Source organism: Dromaius novaehollandiae, chromosome 7 (genome assembly GCF_036370855.1).
Source record: "Dromaius novaehollandiae isolate bDroNov1 chromosome 7, bDroNov1.hap1, whole genome shotgun sequence".
NCBI lineage: Eukaryota > Metazoa > Chordata > Aves > Casuariiformes > Dromaiidae > Dromaius > Dromaius novaehollandiae.
In genome coordinates, this window is record NC_088104.1 from 43,584,359 (window position 1) to 43,609,954 (window position 25,596).

The following is a 25,596-nucleotide window of genomic DNA, read 5'->3' on the forward strand; positions in this document are numbered from 1 at the left end:
ACAAAAAAAATCTGTTTTCCATTTGTATTGCCCTGAACACCTTTCATACGGGTATCGCTCGGTTCTAAGGGGGAGAGCGAGAGAACGATAATGCTAAAATAAAAGACAAGGTTTCCAGGTGTATGTACTTACTGTCAAGCTGCAGCACTGCAAAGATAAACGGAAGACTAAAACTAGCACATGAAGAAAAACAGGTTGTCCATTTAAAGGTTTCACTGTACGCAGCCAAGCGTACAGTTTTAGGTTCTCCATCCAACCAACAGAAATATCTAAACTCATATTTTTGTCACTAAAAGATTACTGCCATGAAAGTTAGTTGCAGCAAATAGTTTCCTCCTCCTTTCACGTGAAAGGACATATCTCACCAGAAGCGGGAGCTTAGTAAATGCTGCCAGAACTGGTGTTTCTGGAAATCTCAGGAGAACAGACCTTTCGAATAACCCAAACTGTCCTTAAAGATTTTGTTGCAGGCTCAAGGACTGCTCACAGCTGAGCTGAGGACACATCCTCAAGCAGGTAGCATAGACTTACCATGTAATATCCAAAGCTGGCCCCGATTACAGAGAGCACAATCACAAGCCACAAAGATACCTGCATCCTGAAGGATGCGGTGTCCTTTTGCAGGCCCTACCTGAAGAAAAAAATTACCTGCTTACAAGCATCTACATTTTATCATATTCCAAAGTCTCACTCACAGGGAACCCCAGAACATAATGGAGCCAGGAACCAAGCTGGTGTCCTCTCCCTCCATCCCTTTTCCTCCTCCATCAGGGTACGTACGTGGGGAAATCAGATGGGTAAGGGCCCCGAGAGCAACCGTGGAAGTGGAACGCGGTCAGTCACCTAGGCCGGACGTAACCCTGCCGCTGCTCAAATTGGGAGGCCCCCATCATTCCTACAAGGGGCAGAAAGCCTAGCGACAGTCTGCTATAGCAGCAAATTCAAAAGCCCATTGAGAATTAAACATATTGCAAATAAAACCAGCTACCTATTATGCCCTACAAATATGCTGATACAACACCTAAAAACCAGCAGCAGATTTAATGGAAACAAAAAAAGCCAGCAGCAATAAACCCAATACAAGCTGAGAAAGAAGCACTACGTGGAAGCTGAGAACATTTAAATATTACTTGAAGATTTTTAAAAGTTTAATGTATGGCTATGACTTGAAAACACATCCAGTGGTAAAATCTCCTAAAACAGGACAAAAGGCACAACCTTCCTCAACCAACCATCACGCTAAAACGACTTGACTCAACAACACCAGAAATCAAAGAACACTGGAGCGTCAGGAATCATCTTTAATAATCATCTTTAGGTTCTTTAAGAGCCTAAAGATATAACAACAGGTATAAACCTCAATTACAGGTTTTATCTGGTAGGAAATCTGGAGCCTGTTGTAAGAAGGGCACAAATCCTACAGACATTAGTCTTCCAAACCTTTGAGTAATGGAGCTTCACTGCATTCAAGCCATCTTCACTTAGATCGCTCCACCCGCGAGGCGCACAGCCTAAAAGGGAAGTCCCGTCCAGGAAACTGCTTCTTCAGCATCTTCTCCCCAGCAAAAGAGCAAATCCTAACTTCTTCCTTTAATTAACATAGTTCCTTATTTGTGCAACTCATAAAACAGCAGGCAGCTTGACTGCTGGAACAGAGGAGTTTTTACAGAATTCTCTAAACCTCACTGCTCGTCTCGGGGGGGGGGGGGGATGAGAAGGGGGAACGAAGAGAGGGGAGGGCTGGAGACAGGAGATATCAGAATACATAAACACTCTTTTATGCTGAAGCCTGAAAGGCTCTAAAAACCCAAGAGAACCAACTGCAGCTCTACTTTAAAATGATCAAAAAAGACAAGGGTGTTCTTTCATATCTGGGTATCAGCGTGAAATGACAACTTAAAGAAGTAAGAAATGGGCCAGTGCTATTATAATCAAGTGGAAGACAAGGAACTAAAAGGAGAGGATTCTGAAACACATACGTCTAAAATCATTGCTATGTTCCGTACCCAAGAGCTATTTAGGTTTCACAGATGAAAACTCACTCAGCTGCAGCTGCCCAGAACAGGGCTTGTGAAACGCCGCTCCACGGGTGTGAACTCAATATGGGAAACTTCAGCTTCTCTGTGTTTTGTGGCCTGAGCATTTTGATAGATGCAATATCCAGCTTCTTTAGAGGATCTGGATTGCTAGGTTAATGTTGCTATTTTGAATCAGGATGCACTTGCAATTCTTACCAAGTCTCACTGTACAAGCTATGTGCAAAGTTTTGCAAGTATAATAATGATTTTATGAAATTCCAGAAAAACACAGCTGAAAAATGATTGACACCTCTCTAAGAAAAGCATGTATTCAGAGAACAAATTTCACTGTGATTCTTTCAAGTTTCAGATGAGTTGCTCTGAGAACAGAACAAACAGTTTGCCTAGAACAGATATTTCCCTTTTACTCATGAAAGATAAAATTTGGTTGTTTAGTAAATACAAGCTCTTGATCCTTCCCTGTTCCTACAGGTTTGAAAAAGAGCTTTAACCAGATAAAAATAGTCAATGATTTCTGTGAAAAGATTGTGTAACCTTAGCAACCTAATTGTTTGCAGAAGGAACAATTAAATTTTTATCTTACATATGAACCATGGGAAGAGGAATCATTCTGTTACAGAAGGAAAAGTTTGTCCAGTTCTGCTGTGGCTCCCATGCTCAACTCAACACCAAACTGTGATCCTCATTTCACTATTACATTTCCCAGCACTTGAAAGTAAAAAGACAATGTCAAAACATCATATTCCCTTCTGGTCTTGCTTGTCTAAACACATACTTTAACATATGGCAAGACAATTCAGGAGAACAAACACCATTCTGGATTTCATCACAGTGCCCAGCAATTGAAACATTACATGTTTTCCCTGAAAGATGCCAGCTGGAAGTTTATCTAGATTGATAAGATGATGCTTATACTTTTTAGTATACCTATTTTGTGAGAGTCTATGGGCAGATGAAGAGCTCATAAGGAGAAGGTGAACAAAAGCAATCAAAATTTTAAATCCTTTTGTAATTACACCCTGCTGATACCGCATGATGTAGGAAGAAATAGTTACCAGATATCATACATTGAAAAACATGGATCTCAAAATGAAACTAATAAAATTTGTATCAGGTAAGCAAAAAAAAGTATAGGCCAAATTCATACCTCCAGAAGCCGAGGCATACTGGATATGCATCTCCCAATATTTTGGTAACATGGTAAAAGGCTGGAATCTCGGTTTCAAAGCTCCCATTACATTCATTCTTTAATGATAAGGCTGAAGGTGACACTTTGTTTAGTTTTTAAAATAATAAACATTTCAAGTTTTTTGTCCATTCCTGTTGCTTTCTGTTCATTGCAGGTACTGAAAAGTTACTCAGTGAAGGCTGCTATAGTATCAAATCTTTCAATCAAGTTTGGAAAATGAAAAAAAAGTAAATGATCACAGCTTTCTGGAAAAAAAAAATTAAGGCTTTATCCTGCACCACTGGCTGGGGGGACATATTTATTGTTATTCTTAAAACATAAAAGACAACTAACTGTGCATAAGTGGTACTTGAAATCTGATGCATCTTATACCCCAGAGACATCAAGATTTCCAGGGGTGTTGGTAAACTGCTGGAGCTCGTAAGACACCTGGGATGCAGCAGAAGCAGCATTACAAAACCCAAGTGCTAAACAAATCACTGCACCTCACTTAAACCACTGTGATCACAATCCTGACATGCCAACTAGAATGAAAGACCCAATCTATACCTTCCAACCCAGTCCCAACGAAAGCAAGACCTAAAATGGGCTACAGTTAAAAAAGGAAATGGGAAAGAAGAAATAGAAGGCAACTGAAAAACCTTATCACATAAGCAATAAAAATCCTTAGACTAAAGAAATAGAAACAAAAATACCTTGTATGTTAAGTGTAACTCTAAGCATTTCCAATGCTTTTCTTTTGCAGTCTGTACTGAAGAGGAAGCCCAAGCATTATCAACCCAGAAGGTAGGGAACAAACTCTATTACAAAGAGGCACATCCTGCATTTTCACCTAGATCAGGCTCACAAGTTTCTCCACGCAGACACATGAAATCTCCACTGACTGCAACAGCTATCTGCCCTCTCCAGATAGGTTGCCCAACTGACTTTATAGTTTTCAGAAAGCAAAACATTTTACTCCTGCAGGGGGGGGGGGGGGGGGGGGGGGTCTTAAAAAATACCCAAACATCTAATTATTACCCTACTTAAAACATTTGTCCCTTATTTTAAGGCCAAAATAGAGCAGATTGCCACTAGATATCACCAAGTCGCAGAGAGCAAGCAGCAAAAGAGATAATTTCCAGTTTCAGGAAAGAGGAGGTGGGCTTCCAGTTATTCTTAAGTCAGCCTCATAAGCATGCATTATTTTAGAGACTTGCAGCCTTAAATCATTTTCAAAACTCAAACACAACTGCTTTGGTTACACCTACAGCATTAGCTTTCTACCTTACATTTTACTGTATACCCAGAGGTATCTTCTCTACCCATCTCCTGAGCAAGGAACCTGTCCTGAACTCTCACTTCAACTATCCTCCATCTTCCAATTTAAGGGGATTTGTTAACATGACCTCACCTCTTATTTTTGCTTTTCTTGAACAAAAATGTGTCCTGGACAAGTTTCAACAGTTTGTGTTTACATTCACAAACATTCAGTTGTCCACTCTACTCCAAGATCACTTTGGTGATGGAGTAGGAGAAAAATACTACATTCTTTTCTTCCCAGCTGAGACATCTTGGGCAGAAGTACCTGACCATGACTTTACACATTTTAAATAAAAATAAAAAAAAACCCTCACTGACAAAAAAAATACTGAAATAGTCCATTACATCAATTAGGGTCTTTATGGACATACTAGAGAGATGCGCAAAGGCCTTTAACTCATGTTCTGGGCCTCTGTGGCTCTCTCTAAAACATCAGGAAGCCCTGACATTCACTACCGTTGTGAAGTTCAATTCACCTTGGTCTACAAAGTACTCAAATTCCATGCACATCACATTTCATTACATCTCTGGAGGCAGAACTGAATTTTAGATGGATGAAAAAAGAACATCAGCTTGCATGCAATCTTATTTGTAGCTCTACTGCATTTGTTTCAGCTACATTAAAAAGAAAACCCTGAAAACAACAAAAAACCCCACACCACTGACTGCTTAGTAGTTATTTTTCTTCTAATCACTTGGGAGGTTTGCAAAAGATCACAAATAGCTTTAAAAAGTATTCTATTTTAAATCGCTTTCCGGTATCATTACAGTAAAAAACTGCAAGTCTTAGACAACTGAGAATTCAGGTTGTTTTAGGGCAATACATTATTTCTTTTCATATATCAAAATACATCTGATTTAAAAGTGCATTCTACAGGAGTAAAGCTATATGCATGTTAAGTAGACGAAGCAAAAGTCTAAAAGTCCATTTTCTCCCCAGGTGTGATTTACCTCATTCTAAGACGAAAAAAAAGTTTTCAAGTTACAACATTACAAGCGTCCAGAGAAATTAATTACTTAACTAGAGAAATTAATTCTGACCAGAAATAAAAGTCTAGCCGAACAGTATGAAGAAAAACTGCTTTACACTTTGATGTTATTCAATTCCTCCTCTTGGGGGGTGGCGTGGTGTGCAGAAGGAGCAGCAGGAATGTCTTGTCTTAAAGAAAAGAGCTGAAGGAAACATGAAACCACCTGTATATGCTTAAGATTCATTTACTGGAGCACTGCAGCTACCTTAAAAGCCTGAAGGGAGATCTGGTACTTGTCTAACTCAGGGCAGGTTTCATGGTAATTGTAGCAATTTAGAAGGCAAAGGACAGCAGAAGCAGTAGTCTCTGGTTGTAATCACCGTTCTCACATGAAGCATGCATCAATCTCTTCCCAATTAGACACTGATTATATGATGCCTGATAAATACCAACTGATATATTTTGCTGCTAGTAAGCCAAAGTCAGTCAACATTTTTTGCTAAACTACTCAATCAGCTGAGACCTCAATACCTGGTATACCTAATACTCTACCCAACTTAATAAACCAGCACATTTCGAAGACCTCAAGAAGGACAAAAGGAAGATCTGCATTGGTCTCTAACATCAACGGCGTGTCCAGAATTTACATAGAGCCTCCACTTATAAAGCGCTACAGTTGCATGCAAAAAGCCACATCACAAGGTCCATACTCCAGTGCAACAGAACCAGCTGTACTGGTGTCTCAGTTCCTACAGAATGACTTATGCTGAAATAAAACACTACCACAAATCATTTCTATAAATATTTACTAAGGATAAACTATACAGGTTGATTTCCTTACTGCTAACTTGATTAGAAATCTTGACCCTATCCCTTACAAGGTGAATTAGAGCTCTTAATTATTCCAGTTTTTCTACTATTAATGAAATGGAATGGTGTCATTAGTGAAGCTTGTCAGCTACACTTATGTGCAAAGAAATGATTTGACACTGCTTTGGTAACCTAATTCTTCCAGGATAAACAGTTTGAATGTCACTCAAGCACTGTAAATAAAAAAATCTTGAAGACAAAGGGGACAGATGGCAACACTCCCAAGGAACACCATGTAAAATATTCACAGTACAGGAGAAGAGTACTGTTAACCCTGTGAATAATCAAGACATTCAAGTCTCACAAGAACAAACAATACTTTCTGTCCATGAGACGAGGGGGAAAAGAGATCAGTAGAGATAGTGATTATTTTTTCTGAAGACTTGTTGTATTCAGTTGATATACATATTATATTTTTATTTTTTGCTATCAGCATAGAGAAGCAGCAGGCATAAGTGTGACCTACCACCACCTTCTCCATCAGATCAGCAAGTTATCCTTGTACACTGAATAGTCAAACTAACATGCAGCTGTCAGCACCCCCAGTTATCACCCCACACCAGTCCCAGTTACAGACAAGCAAAAGCTTTTAACGTGAGGGTATAAACTGCAGGACTTCACCATTACTCCAAGTACATGACAACAGCCTTGTCCATCCCTTTCCCTCTCCTCCCATTTTAATTAAAAAAAAAAAAAAACTGTTAAAGTGTCAAATACTATGCTTAATAGCTTCCTTTGGTAAGAGTTAATTTGAAACAAATGTTACCATAGATGCATGAAGCTACACACTACTGAAGAAAAGACAACTACAGCAAGGGACAAAAACAGTGAGATGTACTAAAGACTTGAAATCAAAAAGAAACAAATCAAGATGATACACATAACAAGGGGAAAACGCTATAGTACAAAACTGTGCCTTCTGTCTCTTCAAAACAAGACAAGAGCTGCCATGAAGAGAAGGTATAGTTACCTGCATCCATATCTGCAAAGAATGGAACAGCCAGTAAGGAAAAGAAGGAACCAGAAATTCAGTGTCTCAGAGTTGGATTTAAAAGTTCATAAGGAGAATAAATAAAAAACCAAGAAAGTATTTAGTGTAAGATACACCTCAATAAGGTTCTACGATTTTTTTGATTTCAAGCTATAAGTTTGCATTATTGTTAAATGCTGCAATATTTTCAGGTACAAACTAACTTTTCTGTGGCACAAAAACTTTTTTTTTAAAAAACCTTAAGACCAAAGTTTTTTTTTTTTTTTTTTTTTTAATTAAACAAGGAACAATTTACATCTGGTTTAGGCTTGTGAAGTCTTTTTTGTTGTTTTTTTTTTTTTTAAAAAAACTTTCCCAGCACCACAAAATGAAGGGCCTAATACTACAGAAACCCAATACAAGATGCAATAACTGTGGCTTTCAGCAGCCAAATTGAAAGCAGCAGCATACTCAGGGCAGCAAACTCCTCAGTACACGACTAGGAAAGCTTCCCATATGGGCAAATAATGGATGGGAAAGCATTTAAGGAAGCTAAGTGGTTATGGAAAAGGTACAGTTATACTTATCGCCTGTACTTATCTCCAGTTTGGAGACCGTTAAAGGAAAAGCACAGTTCTCTATTAATAGTGAAAAAGCAAAACTGATTCTTTACTAATTCATTTCTGCATGATTAAGAACAAATAAGGGTGCAGTCTATGAAAAAAATTAGTGAAATCGGCATGCTATTAATAATTTGCATATCCACATACCTTCAGGTGATTCCTCCTGGACATATGTGCCAGTCAGATACCGGTGTACAAGTGCAGACTTGCCACTTGCCAGGTTACCCACAATCCCCTGGAGGGAAGAAAAACAAAAAAAGGAAGACGTTAAACTGCAGTTAATCCCCATAAAAAGCAACATATTCAGGCAAAAACTTAACACCAAAACACACTTCTTTGCACTTGAAGAAGCCAAGACAGGAGAAAAACCTCAAAATATGCCAACAGACAGGAGTACCTCTCAAAAATCTAAGGTTACAGCAGAGAATATACATGACAACACGAATAAGCCAAAATCAGTTTATGTTAGCAGAATTCCTTTATTCATCTCACTACTTGTGTTAATTGGGAACATCAGGCAAGATACAGACTTCAAGGAAGAAAACTCAAGCTCAGAGCAGCCTTACCATCTCTTAACTGGAAAATACAATGATATAAACACGTCACTAAATACTAATATTGGAAGATATCTCTGCAGAGCATCCATCCTGTGATTCACAGGGACTCTCTGAGCACAAATACATGCATATGGTGATACAAATACAGATTTTGGCATGCCCGTTACGGCACATTAGTCTCTTACTTCACCATTTGGCTTTCCAGCAAGCTTACAACTCAAATTGTCTGCACTCCATGCCCGAACGTCTGCATCGGGGCGTCGGTATAAACTGGCAATGGGATATAAGCAAACATACTTCAAGCATATGTGATTTTTCTCTGTTAAGCTGGTTTACTAAGTATTTCTTTTAAAGAAAGGCAGAAGAGGGAGAATGCAGCTCAGCCCCAGAAGAATTTTCTTCCCAGAGGTGCTCAAATGCCAAAAACTTGAAGGTTTGCTAATATTATGTTTCATGGGGTTGCTGCTTTCAAGAGATGGGGGCTGACGTGCAAGTCTGGCTGCATCACTGCCACAGTAACAAGCAGGTCATCCCTTTCAAGCCACAGCCTCATGCTGCCGGACGATACAAGCCCTGCTGATTTGTCCCTGGGCTGACCATCAACCAAAAGTGGACTGATGTGCAGCGAGTAAGATCCAAGACTGCAACGTCTGCCCTGCTCTGCACAGTTGAGGGTAGGAGCTGGAGAGTGCACCTTCTCCATGCTTCAAAGAAATGCCTTTCTTCCTTGCCTAGCTGTCATTTGCAGATTCAAATTTCCCTAAGGAACAGAACTGTGAAGACACTGCTTCTGGGGAAGGAGGTAAGAATTTATTTCCTCTTTTACACAAAAGTGAGCCAATCCTCTTCTACACATCTGTCTTGATCCTAACCAAAAGGTTCAGAAAACAAGCTCCCCAGGGGTTAAGTAGATCAGCAGACAGCTTGTCCTAAGTTTGCCAAATAGACAGCAGTAGCATGAACAAGCTATACATTAATGCTCATTCTACTTCATTTTCTTAATCCTAACTGATGACATAAGCTATCCTTCTTATTAAAAATTGCTTAAACCAATGAGTTAGTCAGAAAATTGGGGGAAGGGAGGATGACTCACTTATTCTTTAAAATGGCAAACACTTCAATCAGGAGTGCGCCAAGGCAGCACTGTGAAGGATGCCCACTTTCTCTCCCTAGCTGACATGCAAAGAATAGCTCAGATAAAGTGGCAACTTTGGCATGGAGCAAATGGAAGGCAGTCCCACCCGTCACCCATGCACCCCTGCGACAGCATAAGCTTCAAGTGGGATGAACATTACGGACTACAGCGGAGGAAGAAGTAACATGAACATAAAACCAGGGAGAAAAGACACTAGATCCCATCCTACCCTTATACTAAATGAAGTTTCACCCTCTTTCTATTCAGGTTAGCAGGAAAGAATTTGAACAGCCATGAAATAATTTATAATTGAGATACCATAATAAGAAGTACAGCAAGAAACCACTGTAAGTGTAGCTGCTATCAAAGAAAGGCCCCCCGTAAATAAGGAGAAAGCCACAGCCCAAGCAGTTGGGCAACAGACATCTGTTCATTAGGCATCCATGTAAGCTGACTTAGAAGAGCATTTAAACCAGCATCCTGGAAGCTTTTAATCTAATTTACATCTAAAAGGAATTACAGGCCATGCTAGTGTATGCCGAGATGTCTACATCTAAAAATAAGTACAAGATAACAGAGGCGAATGCCAGCTCTGCAGATGACTGCCCTTGCCTTCTCAGACAGCACGGACACTGGGCGATGCTCTCTAGAAACGCACGCCAGAGCTTCATTCGGGTCAGGCCATGACACAACCCAATCAATGAGATCTGCTTTACTCTTCAAGACTAATGAACGAGTAACTTAACCCAGGGCAGCCATAAATTATAAACACAACTGTGACACTACAAACTTTCACCACCGAAATTCCAAAATCACCTTAGATCTTTACTCTTTACTTCACAATACCTAAACCTGCTTGCTAAAAATTAAAGATATCACCAAGGGTCATTACTTGCGGGCTGGCTGAAATCTCGTGCTATAGTTTCCTACATGGTCTGGCTCTAGGTATTTCATTTTGAGCACACAGTATCAGTAGAAGTGAAATTTCAGTCTCAAAATCCCATGTTTTCATGATCTTTCATCTCACAGATACATTGGGAAAGTATCTTGTGCCACTGAAAATTAATTGACAAGACCTGAAGAAAAATTCATATAGACATTAATTTCTATATTCAGAAGATAAGATGAATAACAGACACTAGTAAAGGCCTAAGATTCTGTACAGAATATATATACACAAGAAAAATATACAATATTGAGCTTTTTTTTGTACTGATCCCCAATTCATGCATTCAAAAAATGAGGAAGATACTCAGACAGGGGAAAAATAGTTTAGGACTTCTCCATGCACAAAGAAAAGCAAAAGCTAATGCAATACTGCACAGACATCCGACTCTCATTTCCGCTCTGAATGCCTGACTCAACCACAGCTTCATTTTAGCTTTCTCCAGTGTTTAATTGGATATCAAGTGAGGGGTGAGCTACAGGAAGAAAATACTCTAATACATGTCCTTTAACCCCAAAAAATCAAGTAACCTTTCAGCCAATGAGTTTTCCCTCTGTTATGTGCCAGTAAACCAAAGCAAGTTTGCCTACTCATACCTTTCCCTAAAGGTTCAACTAAAATTCCATGGTTCCTAGGCAAAAAGAATCACGATGAATGAAGAAGTCCAATGAGTAAGAGCAAGGGCTTTTCACCCATCTTCTCACCACAAAATGGATCCCCTCTCCCTGTCCATACGGGCCCTCACTACAACAGGCTACTTTGCCCTTCTCACCCTTTCCCAGTAGGGACCTATTTTTCACTGCTCAGGATTCACAAACACCAGAAGAGTAAGTTTTAGCATGCGATAACTCATTTAACTTTTTTTAATTGAAGTGGCCCAGGCACAAAGAGCACATCATAGATATTGGGTTTACTTCTACAGGATCTCCGATTTTCAAAAAGAGATCAGCTTAACCACTTGCTGGTTGTCTGTTTTCTTCTGCGATGAGCCTAGCAATACGCTATATTCCCTACAGCAGGCAGGGTCATTGCTCAGTAGTAGCTGAACTCCATATTCCCAGGCAAGTTTCCTCCTCATCAGCTTTGTATTATGATATCCTAGACCAAAAATGGCAAGGAAACTGGAAATCTCATCTCATCTCTAAATCAGTAGATTAAACACACCACTTAAGTTGTCTCCTCTGCAGATAAATAGTCTGTGACTAGGCTAAGATCCTTTGAGTAACATAATTCCTGAAGAATTAGAAGACAAGCAAAACTTCACATGGGATTACTAGGAAAATAATGGTAGAGAAGAGGACTTTATATTTTCACTTCAGGAGCAGCCGCTCTAGACCTTGGGAAACAACATATTGAAGCTATGTTTCAGACCTGCTACATCACCACAGAAACAATACAGCCACGCCAGGGGGGAACCATTAAACCAGGACATACAACCACTGTTAGACAAACTCATTTACAGCAGATAGTTAAGTCGTCACTTAACATGACTAATTTGCATATATGCAGGACTCTAATGCATCAGCTGCCTGGCCAGAAGAGCTTGCAGCTCCCACGTGATGCTGCAAACTGATGCAGAAAGCCGTGAACAGGAGCAGCAAGACGTGGATCTCAATAAAGAAACTGCTTCACTGACGCATGCAGTAAAACTAGAGCTTTCTTCTTCCAGGAAGCATTAAAATCATCACCATGTACGACATGCACAGCCCTTAAAGAAAAGCGGAACATGTCCTCCTTCTCCTTGCCTTCATTTTCACAAGCTGCCTCCAGACTGAGAATCAAAAGTGCTCGAGTTTTGAAGACAATGCAGGACCGAATTTCTTTAAAAAAAAAATTCACCTATTTCTTAATAGTGAGGCTCCTGGATTTACTTTTTTAAATCACAGATTCAAACTACCCACTGAACTAACAGTAGGACTTCAGGAGCTTAAGAAAAGATAAAAATAAACATGAAAACACACATGTACTGTCGGTTTTGCCTTTGAGTATTAATGCTCACCTCATACAAATCACAAATCCAAATCTCCTTAAAAACTGACCATCTCAGTAGCATTTCTTCACTTTTTCGCTAGACAACTATTTCAGAAAGCATTTACAAGACTTCTACCTCCTCCTCTTCTCTTATGGTTAGAGGCTTTCTGAAAAGCTCCTCAGCTCAGCGCTTGCCTCCGAACAAACAAGCCAACCGTCTCTTTTCTGCCCACATATAAAAACAGTAAGTGGAATTAAAATCCAGCATTACCAGCCTTCTTTTATTCACTGCAACGCTGAAGAGTCACTGCTCAGAGGCTCTGCCTGCTATTAAGTGCTGAAAACCAGGAGCAATAGACTCCACACTGGAAAAATCTGGTCTCCAGTACCAAGAAATGTCTCCATCAGGACTAACACTTGTTTTCAGGATGATTCCACATAGTGTGACAAACACAGCAGCACATTTTCAGAGCAGCTGTGTTCCTGTCTCCCATGTTTTCTATACAAACATTCTGAGCCATTTCTATTTTATAGGGATGGTGAAACGCCCAAAGTCATTACAAGCATGTTATGGACCAAAAATACCATTGTAAACCAGTTCAGAAACGGGAAAATTCAGCTCACAAGGCTACAACGCATTGCTCTGTCCTTAGTACAGTTAAGACTTGTGCAACGTTCAATTTGGACATTCAACCATTTGTTCACATGCTTGAGACGTGCTTAAAAAACTAAAAACCCACACAAGCACGATGCCCATATCCTACTAAAGCTTTTTGATATAAATACATAATGTATTGATAATATTATTCATTTTAAAGCTATCTAGCACACAACCCTGAAAGCATATACTTAGCACATGTTTTAAAGAAGTAAATCCAAAATTTTTTGCCCCAAAAGACCTCATATTTATTCTGCCTAACAGGGGCCCCAGGGCTTTCAAATTGCTAGTGTGACAGAAAGACCCTATTTGATCAGCAGAAGTGCAGCCACTGCCAGCTGTGCAGCAGGTCCGGACCCTGGAGAGGCAACCACCTCCCCAAGCCTCCTCGGTTATTTTGCCTCTCCACGAAAGGGATCCAGGAAGATCACCGTGGCCCAAGAAACTGCTCTCACCCAGCTGGCCTAGCACACTACTGACCACAAGAGAAGTCTCAGCAAGTAAAGCACACTGCTATGGTAGTATTTAACTACTAGAAAAGCATACGCTTCTGAAAACCTGAAATAAATCAAGCCCAACATGTATTATTAAAAAAGGAGACAGGGGAAAGGACTAGTATTCTGTCTCAAAAGTATGCTGGAAAATATATTCATCACGTTTTTTATTGCAGCTTTAAGTATTTTGTTTGTTCTACCCTAAAACTTCCGTAGAGCATAAAGGTACAGCAACAGCCACCATAAAAATGAATTATTATCCTCAATTTAAGATCTGCCCAGATTCTATGGAGAAGACAGTCTCTCCCACTGAGCTACTAACCACCTTTTCCTGTAGAGTACGGTCTGCTCCAGCGGCTAAAGCGGGGGCAGTTTCATAAACTTGTAGCATTAAGACTCATCTCTCCGTCTGCGCTACTGCGCTTAACAGTGGCAGAGGCAAAGGCCCCACGCGTCCCCGACATCCCCAACACGCGGCCACAAGCTGAAGCAACGCACCCATGGTTATCCTTGGTGGTGAATATAATGACAGTGCTGTGGCACAGGAAACAGGTCTGGCTTTTAATATTGCCCTTCAGTTCCTCAGCCAGAGGCGAAGGACACAGGCCCGGCTCCTCCGCGCGGCCACCGACTCCTGCACCAAGGCACGGGGAGCACAGAAAGCAGATTTCCCGTGGAGCTCCTGCTCTGCCCTTCCTGCTGGAGCACAAGTTCATGGCCACAGTTGGCACTACTAGTTTCAATAATCCGCAGGGGTATAATCAAATTATTATATTTGTAAGGGTTCTGCTTTTATCCAGGACTGTATAAATTGAAGCCTTGGACAGTAAGCTTGAGGCTCATGTGTGCTGACCACTTAAAATCAATTCTCTACAGCAGCTGCTCAGAAGTTCATGTTGATGCCACCGGCTCACACAGTATGAGGGCAGGATACCCCAGACAAAAGCATTCACATCACGCAGCCCTGGTATCGCAACAAACAGCCGTACCCCAAGACCTTCCCTGGAAGTTTCACCTAATGCTCTGCACTTGTGTTCTGTATCACACCACGCAGTAATCGCGGCTTTGGTCTCCTCAGCAAGCCTTAAGCTTATTACTGGGTGCTGTGCTTGGTAGGGTGAGGAAGGGGACAGGATGAGGAAGGGAACCCTCTGCAGACCCCCACCAACGCAAACTAGCTGTGACTGCAGTGGCCCATGCACAGCCAATACCTTCCAGTCCTACATTCCTAATATTTTCTTATAAAACATACTCTCTGCAAATACCTCTTCCAAATTACACCATCAGCTAAGCTGAATCAGGCCTTTCTGGTATTATATAGTCCTATGCATTGACTACTCTGTTTCTCTTCTACTTACTTTGTGCACTGCTGAAATCAAAACAGAAGCGTAACTCCAGTTATCAGGAAGCTGTTCCAATTTAAATGCCATTCTGATAAGAGCATGTCATGTTAAACTTGACCCACGCTTTCTCTCATCTCCTTAAACACTATAATCAACTCAGATTTGGAAAAAGAAGTTCACCACATGAAAACGGGACTAATGAAGCATGGGCCCAGCTGTCCATTCTCAAATTGCTATGGTTTTGTCCAATTCACTTGGCCACTCATGTGAGGAATGGATGTTTGAGTCAGCGCAGCTCTTGCAGTTACATTAGGACAACAGAAGCCATTTCAGCAAAAGGTGACCTGCAATCTTACAGCCATCTGGAGCAGTCCATAGACCCCTACCAGAGGTATTATCAAGTACCGTATTTTGGATACTCTAGTTGTTTTATAGATTTTTATAAATCGCCACTACGTAATTAAATGTGGACTTCCATACCGTGAACCTCACAACCCTCTGATCTCAGCAACGTTGTGCTGCTGGCTTGACAAGCTGCCTGTTTAATAACCACTGCTAAGAGGTTTCAGGCCACATCACCAGCCTCTGTTCACAGTTTTTGAAACAGCAACTTCAGAAAATCCCCTCAACCCTCCCTCTGTGATCCTTTTGCCTTTTCTTCCACTTGCACACGAAAAAACTTAGCCAAGGAAGAGCTAGCGTAAGCAACTGTTAAGCCACTGTTAATTCTTATACTATAATGTAGTTTTTAACTGGCTAAATTAATCTTCCGAGTGTTCTGGTTTTATTCAGCATGATGAAAAATATCTGGATACACACAAAAACAAACAAAAAAAAAGTCCAAACACACGCCCAGAGAGAACATTCGCTCTAAATTCTATTAAAGCATGGAGAAAAAGCATTTAGTCCTTGAAGAAATAGTGAAAATTATTACAAGGTGATAAAAGGAGCTTTAGATATTACATATAGCTTTAGAGAGCACCTGCCAATTCTGCCCCTACCCCCATAAAAGCGCAAGATCTCTCTACTCGGAAGACTGTGCTAGGAAGCTGGCTCGACCAAGCAAACAAGTTGAAACAGAAATAAAATACATGAGCAGATCTTTGAAGCATGTTAAAAATAAAAAGATGCATCAACTTTATATAAATAGTTTTGTTGAAGAAAATTGTTTTGCTTTTCGAAAATCACTTTCTACATTTTCCCCCCCTCCCGCCAAAGCTGAACAAACCTCAGAAGGTTTTTCACACTTGTGCATAGCATTTTGAGAATGTTTTTCAGAGATAAAAGTAAATATAAACTCACCACTTTGAGCTCCGGTACAGATCGGCTTAGTGTCCATTCCTGGCTATTTACAAAGGCATCTGTAAAAATGGACAATATTCACAGAGTCAGTACAATGGTATTTGTTGGCCAGTGGCCCAAAAATGTCATGTTAGATACCTGACACCAAAATTCACATTCAAAGTTGAGATTGATAGCTCAGCATTAAACATGCTTGGAGTTTGGATAAATTGTAAGAATTCGAGCAGCCTGGAAGTGATGATACTACAGAACGGGTATGGTCTCTACAGCAAGTCTAAGTGCATCATCTCAACGGGCATTAACAAGACTAAAAGCTATTTACCATCATTCTACATTATGGGAAAAACACTCCTCTTTTCTGGTCCGTACATAGATGAATTGCTTCCTGTCCACCACGACACAATTTTTTGCTCTACAAAAGCCACTTGGATCGCTCTACATACTAAATGTCAGCAACTGCAGTTACTAACATCACTGATAGCTTCTCCACCCAGGTAAGTGAGAATATTGGTTTATTCTGGAAACGTCCTATTTTCTATTGCACACCCTACTAAATGTCAGCAACTGCAATTACTAACATCAGTGGTAACTTCTCCGCCCAAGTAAGTGAGAATATTGGTCTATTCCAGAAACATGCTATTTTTCAGCACTGTGACAATCATGGAGCTGCTCCACATTAATCAAAACACATCTATTAAAATAGATTGAGTTGACTTCTGTCAAGTGGGATTAAAGAGGAGAAACAGGACTCAATATTCCTATTTCTAAAAATATTCATCTTTTTTTTTTTTCCTTCTGTAAAGGTCCGGTCAGCTGAAAGCAAAGAGATACCACGTTTCAGCTATAAATTCAAACAACATGACTTTAAATCATGATTTAACGTTTTCCAAAACAATGCAAAACTGACTGCGAGATTATCACCAGATTTCACATTCCCCCCATACTCCCAACTGAGCAGATTACAACTTCACCGCAATTAAACAGTGCTGAAGATGTGCCAGTGTAACAGTGCCAATTCCCAGTGTTACAGTAAATAACAGGTCAAAAGTTACGCCTGACTATCCTGGTGAAGCTGCCTATAAGTAACCGCTTTCACAACCGTTGTTTGCTTATGGACAAGCTGGAAAGGCAGAAGGTTATTTCATTATCCCTCTCAATGCGGAATATAAAAACATGCAAGTGATTTTCAACCCCAAAACATGTCCTTAGCAACCTAAAGGACCGTCAGCTGTAAGCAAGCTTTCCCAGTGGCTAAAGAAAAAAGCCATCAAGGCAAACTTATTTTGCAGTTTTCTCCTCTATGGCCCATAAAGCGCATTGCTTTTGCAGAACGTTACAAAGACCTATTAGCCACTAACTGGGGAGCATTCGCTATCTTGCATCAACCCATCTTTTTATATTCTAGCTACAAACAGCAGTTTGTGTTAGTGTGACATATTTACATCAAAACATTTCCAAAAAAAAATCAAGTCTTTTCGTGTACCACAGCCTTCAGCCGCCTCCCACCAACTCCCAGGGGAGAAGGAAAGAGAAAGGCTTTTATTAGGATTCCCGGAAGATTGCTGCTCTGCTGGGTCCCGCTGCTTCTGCTGTGGAACAGCAATATGCAAAAGTTATAGGAAGTTGGAGCACTAACCCTCTTTTGAAGGTCGAATTTGGACCGGGATTACTTGAACCCAATTTAAAGAAAAAGGTCCTATTTACTCAAGTTGAAAACAGGCAGCAAAAGTTTGGGTTAACTTTTTAGTTTTCCAGCTGGAAGAGAAGACACTACTGGCATTACGTTCATGTGAAGTCATCCAAGATGATAAAAAAAACCCAAGTCCCTGATGTGTATCTATGCTGAACAGCGCTATGTAACCAGCTAAAAACCACAAGCCTCTTTCTTCTGTTAGAGTCAGGTCTGACACGACATCATTCTCCTGCAGCCTGATGTTTGTAAACCACGATTCATCTATTCACAGTTTAGGAAAGCAAACGCAACTTCAGGTTCTTCTGTTTTGAGCCCACGACTGTTACCAGCATTCCTCACAATATAGGTGCTGCTGACAGGAGGAAAAGCCAAGCATTACTGAATACACTTTGGATAAGCAAACTAAGCATTTTAGAAGCTTAAGCATTACATGAAGCAATTATCAGGTAAGAAGTGTCTTGAAGCACTATGACAGGGTGAAAAAATGAACAGCGCTTTCTGGTTATCATCTCATCTTGAGCTCCGAAGCAGCTGTTTGGGTTGAAGAGGCAGGCGAGCATTTGTCCAATATTATCAGTCTCAGACCAAACAGACTCCAGGCCAAGAGAGGGAAGGATGAGGACAGAAAGGATGGCAAAAAACGAGCAGTGCTTTGAGAGTTGGGGCAGGGAGGGAAAAAAAAAAATCGCATGCCTCAGTTGTCACAGTGCTCTTCTCCAAAAACATTCCTCATTTTTAAGTAATTCAGTGCAGCTGGGATACACAGCAGTTTGCTTCAGAGCTTAGGAATACTGCATTAGCATATAAAAAGGCTGCACCAGGTCAGGCCAAAGCTCCACTATCCTTTTTCCAGCAGAGATCAGCAGTAGATACTTCATAAAGAGTAAAGCTACTCCGTGAAGAATAACCTATATTTTTACTGCAGGTCACCAGCCATTTACAGTTCAATGACTTCCATTTAAATGGGCGCAGTTCAAATTCACCCAGGGTGGAGATACCTGACCTGAGTCAGCCTGCCCGCCCCGTCTTCTTCCTCACGGCCAAACGGATATATCAAATAGCAAGCGACCGGCAGACTGGAAGCCGGCCGAGCAGGCTCAGATCACCGGATGCTCGTCCATTTGTTTCCAAGAGCAGCAAAATGGCAATCAAGAACCCAGCGACATGGGAAAATATTAGTCTCAAGCCACAAGAGTCGAGAGAGCCTTTCTGTAGAACCGCCAGCCCAAAACAAGCAAGAGATGCAGCGTTGCTATCGGGAACACAGCAGAACAGACCTCACGGTTAAGGCATTCGAGAGGGACCACAACCAGAGCGAGCAGTTCTGCAGCCAGGAGGACCTTCCCTTCGAGCGTGGTGGAAGACGTCAGATGACGACAGTGCGAACACGAGCACCTCAACCATTCTGGCTGCAGCACCACCCAATTTGCAACACCTCAGCTTCGGATCGCTGCTCTTCTCTCAGGAGGAGAGTTGAACCTACAGCCCTGTCAAACGCACCATACACAGCGAACGTGACGGCCTTCCTCCAGGTCCCACAGCTTCTGCAACAGCCCCCAGCAAGTCTGCGCAGGGCATCGGAGCTGCAGCAGGAATCAAAGCCCTGCTCCAGAAACCCGTCCTGGCCAGCTGGAAGCAGGGCCATCCTCATTTACCTTCATCCCGACGGTAAATCGCCAGTTCTCATGGTTCTGCTTTGAAAAATTGCTGATTTGGGGAGCAGCGGAAAAGGAGCAGAAGTTTCCCTCCAACTCGACCACGAAACGAAAGCACTGACTACACTGAAAAAACAAACCAAGCAGTTCCCTGCCGCACAAAGCCTATTTCTTTAGGGCATAAAGCACAGGTTTCCTAAGCGATACTTCTGCAATTTAACACACTCATTATTTATAGCTACAGGACAACAAAAGGCAACATTTGGCCGGTAGCTAGACAATCCTGAAAGTTCAGAGTTTTTTGCTCATTACTTGTGAAACAGTCAAAGACTCAGTTATTCCAAATGCATGAAAATTTGCAAGTGCTGATTCAGATTATATCCTCATATTTAATCATTACTCCCTTCCCAGTAAAGATAAACTAATCAGCACTTGCAAATCTGCTCCTTTTGATTTCCACTTTTTCCACAAAACGCATTAGTTTATAATTACACTAATAGCTTCCACATCACAACAACACATTACAGCAGAGCTAACGACTAAAAGCCACATCTTACCACGGAAAGAACTTAAAAGATCAGATCAAGAAAAACTTGTTAAGACCGAGTCCATGAAACAGTTTTTACTACGTTTTAATTATACACAACTGCATGACAGATGTGAGTGACCCCACATTCCTCTTCATAACCCAAACACCAAGCTTCATTTATGCTTTACAGCACTGCTCCAAAACTTCCCCTCCCTTATAAAATTAATTCCAGAACTGTACATTTGATTTATCGTATTAGTCTCAGAATAACACAAGAGAACCACCATGTTTTGGACACAGCGGGGCTGAATAAAAGTTAAGCTCAGAGACTCTCTCAAAACACATCACACTGAAGGATTCGATTTTGAACTTGCTAGGATAGAGTTTGACAGCCTGGACAAACTTGAAGGATCTCTACTATAAACCGAGTTTGCATTTAACAGACTAGAGGGTAACACAGCTTAACACATCAGACTTAGGTACAAATGACTGGCTTTTTTCTTCCTCTTGTGTTCAAAAGCTAAATTCCTCAGTAAGCTTAAGACAAGGATAGCATGCCTGCTTCTCCTTTCCCCGTGACCATGTATGCACTGCTACTTTCTCCATTCTCAGCTCCTAAAGAAAGATTAATAGACCAAATTTAAACCTGCCGTTCCCTATGCAAGTCTCCTCAGCAAAGATACAGGAAGAACTAGCCAAATCTACACAAGACAAGGTGTTTCAGCTCCTCTCCAGATCCTCAGGTGTCCTTCTGAAGAAAGCTAAGCTGATCAAGACCCCCTTCAAACTCAGGCAGCTGTTATGCTTGGGTTTTTTTTGGGGGGGGGGAAGGGGGGGTGAAAGGAAAGAAAAGAGTTTTGAAACAAAATGCATGTGAGAACTGTCTATTAATTTCAAGAGGCTTCAGAAAAAAGGAGCTTTGGATTTTACCACCAGATAAGACTAAACAAAAGGAGGGTAAGCAGAACACTACCACTTCCAATTTTGAGAACAACAAAAATCTAATTAAGCCAAGCAGTAACTCTGCAGCGGTAACAAGGACTTCAGAATCCCTATGCTTTTTTTTTATAAATATTAAGCTTAATTTAATAAGATCTTTGCATTCCAAAAATATAAAGCAGGTAGGAGAGGCAATGAGAGGTAAAATTCTAAAAAGCCAAGGGCCTGAGACACAAAGCAGAACGACAACAGCTGGACAGAGAAATAACCTTTGGGCCAGCATGAATTAATTCTTCTGCAAATCTATTTGGTCATTCAATCATCAAAATACATCAAGAACAGTGCAAAGTCCTTCCAAAATAGTCTCAGCTACCAAGTACCTTTGAAAAAGTAAATATATGCATTTCAACTCTAATCAACCATATAATAAAGGAAGTCTAGCAAAACTAAGTACATGGTGTTGAACTACCTGACACACAGGTACCTTCTACTCATTTTGCAAGTTTGAGGGATGGCACCTAGATATTAGTTCAATGAAAACTAAACAACGTTTTAGTAACAAGTGACACAACACAGCCACACTGCTTTGGGCGTTGTTGTTGTCACTGTTGTTTGCTTGCTCATTTTGCAAGTCATTAGCATTGCATGAATAGAGCACCAATGAGGAATACTCAGAAAACCTTCATCCCACAAAATGCAGAGGCTTTGGAAAAAAATTAGCCCAGGAAAGGGCTTACAGGTGTGCTGTGCCAAGAAGGGAAGGATCAAGCACTGCCTACTCTTAAAACCTAATAAAGCCACTTGCCCAAACAGAGGCATTTTCAGTCTATGTTCCAGCATCTCCTCTATTAAAAGAGGACAATATTAACGATGCAGAAATGAAATCTTGAAGGCTAAGTTTATATTCTGGTCTAAATATGCCGTGTTTATAACTTCCTCTAAGTTGCAAGAACGTGTTCGTTTGGAGATGCTTAGAACAAACCCAATTTCATTTACATGAGCTCATTAGTTCCTGAGAGCTTTGCGATTAACATGTTCCAGAACTTGGTTAACAAACAAACATGCCGAAAACTTAACATTTAATTTAATGGAGAGGAAAGGATAGAAGTTAACACCTGATACACAAGCTATCTGGCATTATTAGAGGGAGGCCAAATTCAACACATGGTTTACCTTTTCATCCCAACCACATGAGCAACCACACTCACCACCACCACGAATGTCTACCCGGGTAACTAGCCATGCCACCAATTTATGCTCATCTAATACTTAACACCGCAGTGTGAGAAGGCTCTCCAGTTCCTCATCATTACGCACCTGGTTATCACTATTCACACTTGTTTTAAGCATCTAAAATACTGGAGAAACTGATTGTTTCATTGAAAAGCAGCTTCCCGTTTCAGAAAAGCTCGATCTCAATGCAGCTAACTAAAGCTGAGACTTCACGATGCTATTAGCTCTCTTCAATTTGGGAAGAAATTACGGCGAGTCTTTCACTGCTTCCCCCTGCCCCCCACCCTCTTTTTAACTTTTATTAGACGATCTATGAGGTAATCGTCCCTCCTCAGTATAATTTACATTGGCATGTTTACAAGGAATAATGAATTACAATTAAAACCAGAGGACATCATGAAGCAGCATCTGGTCTCTTTAGCAAGAAGCCAGAGATGAATGGAGCATCGCTGGCACGAGCGCCAAAGTGCCTCGCTGACCAATTTACTCCCAGTACATACGCCTCAAAATGCAGTGATTTATGCCGAGTTAATCCCAAAACCGGTGGAAGTTAAGGTGAAGAGGTCAAATACTTGCAGATAAAACATGACAAACAAGCTTGGGGATTTGGGGTTTGTTTTAAATGAAGTTTTGAATAAGAAAAAACTTTACGACTAAAGCACGAGCATGAGCTATTGGACGCAAACTGCAGCATGCAAGGCACAAACTGGGCAGTACACAAGCTTACTGCGCTCCAGAAACAAAACATCCACTATCGAGTGTTGATTTAAACATATTGGAACAGATTTGCATAATAAATAGAACCACATGTATGAAGCTGGTCAACTGGCGACTTGTTTGCATTACTTTCCGACTCTGGAATTCAAGTGAACTCAACCCTCACATCTAACTATAGGCTGTACATATGAAAGGAAAGACTTCTGTCAATAATTAATCACAGTTGTATGTCCTGTTCATTTAACTTCTGCATCAATGATCAAAAGCTTCAAATATGTATGCTGCCAATCATCCATTTTTAAAACAAGCACTAAGACAATACTTTAAGTAGCATTTTCTTAATCAAATTTACTTTTCACAAAATAGCTTTCATTTTTTTTCATATTTCATTTTTTTTCATATTTCTTTTTTTTTTGTTTTGTTTTTGTTTTTTGTTTTTTCCACGACTACATTTAGAGTTCCTGGGGTCCACTCACACATCCTTATGTGGAAGTACAAACCACTGCAAGATCCTTGAATTGCTATAAAACCTCAGTTTCACAACTCAACTTCAGTCAAAGGAACTTTCTTCATCAGTTCCAATATCAGCAATCAGGCGCACATGCTATATTTAGTTCCGCATTAACAGAATATTGTGACTTGATGGCCATCCTTGACAAGATCTGCATACTCCAATGTACAGCGTAAGAGCAGACATCCCAATGGTGCATGATGGTTTCACCACTCTGTCCTGCTCAGAACAACTTTAAGAGAAAATCAAATTTACCTCTTCAAAACCAGTAACAGTCACTAAAGACCACATAAATATTAGCAAAATAATATTATTGAGAGACTTAGGACCAAGATCAATTCAATCATCCAAGACGCAAAAAAGAAGGGGGGGGGGGAAAGGAAGTCACATATATGAAAAATGGAGAAGTTTCATAAAAATTATAGAAATAGCCACAGAAAAAGCCTCTCTTTAGTGTTCATCACTCCATTTCACTCCACATTTTAACTCTGAAGTCCCCTTATATTGCAAGGAGGATTTTACGGACAGACTGCCCTTTGGTTAGAAGTGGTTTGATTCACTTCCGGATGTTCCTGTGGACCGGCTGGCCAAAACCGGGGCAAAAAACAGAAGCTGTGCATCTAGAAAACCAAGAGGGTTTTTGTCTGGATTGGTGTTAACACATGGCTGTGAGTAGGCTCCAAAAGACATAAATGGGGGTGAGAGCACACCAGTATCATTGATAGCTATGGATGAAGACCCAGCTGTGGGGAGGGGGACAGACGCTGCAACTTCCAAGTACCTGAACCATATGAACTCCACGTCACCCATGTTGCCCCACTTCCAACAGTAGCAGAGCAGCTAGGCAGGCCACATATTAAATACTTATGACTCGGATTGATTACATTTACACTGCCCTATTATCTTTCTGGACCCTCCCATTAAACACACACACACACGCCAACAAAATCTGCCTGTTAATTAATACTTTGAGAGTGCCCAAACCTCATCGCGGCACCCTACAGTCAACCACCAGCCTAGCAACCATCAACCCAATAACAGCAGTTTAGTCACCCGCCAATACGATAACCTCAACCTCGTTCAATATACTGCACAGCCCCTTGTTCCACTAACCTTGTTTTGTCCTTTACCATCACTGAAACATCTCACCCTTGACTATTAATTTAAACCAAAGCCTGAGAAGCTCACAGATCATCCAGCAGGGATGAAAACCTAATAGCAAACCTGTCTAAAAGGAGAGAAGAAAAAAGAGCAGGCAGATTTCTTTGCAGAAGGACACAGAAAGGCTTAAATCTTCCATGATTCTCGGCAACTTCTTAAGAGCTTCCCTCAGGCTATCCCAAAGCCCCCTTCCTGTCCTTTTAAAGGAGGAAAAAGGAGGGAGAGGGAGGGGAAGCGGGGAAGCTAAGCCATTTCTCTCACGGAAACTCTCTGAAAATGATCTTTTCAGTAAGAACTGAAGCCCTCAAAAATACGTGAAAGAAATTAAAGCACCAACAACTGCATGACACCCCGATTTCCCCCCCCCCCCCCAAAGCTTCTGCATTACAAGTAACACTCAGAAATACTTCCTACTTTGAAGGAAAAACCTGGAACCAAACAGGTACAGAACGTATGCATACAAGTTACCACTTGCTCACAAAGATATACATAAAACCACACATCTCCTTTTGGAGCCTCATCAAAGGCGCCTTTTTAGAATATATTTCCCAGAGCTTGTGTGCTAATTCTCTCAACAAAGAGGGAAACATGCAGCTTTTGGGCTGAAAGCTCCGACGTTAATAAAATGTGCATTTTTCAGAAGAGAGGTAATCCCTCAGCACCCATTTTCTCCAGCTCAGCATGCAGCATTTTAAGGCAAAGCAGCAACTCTTCAGTTCCAACATAGTAGAGCAGAAAAATATTTTGACATTGCTATTTTTAACCTTTGCATAAAACGTTATTTGGAG

General features: G+C 40.8%; 1 protein-coding gene across 4 annotated transcripts in view; it reads right to left on the reverse strand.

Annotated features, from left to right (window-relative positions):
- Window positions 1–25,596, reverse strand: part of AGAP1 (ArfGAP with GTPase domain, ankyrin repeat and PH domain 1) — a 394,511-nt gene that overhangs the window by 250,584 nt on the left and 118,331 nt on the right. For all 4 annotated transcript variants that reach the window (XM_026104675.2, XM_026104674.2, XM_064515404.1 and 1 more), the window contains exons 2-3: window positions 16,371–16,429; window positions 8,112–8,199 (exon numbers count right to left, since the gene is read on the reverse strand). In XM_026104675.2, coding sequence (XP_025960460.1) covers window positions 8,112–8,199; window positions 16,371–16,429 — 147 coding nt within the window. The remainder of the gene's footprint in view (window positions 1–8,111; window positions 8,200–16,370; window positions 16,430–25,596) is intronic.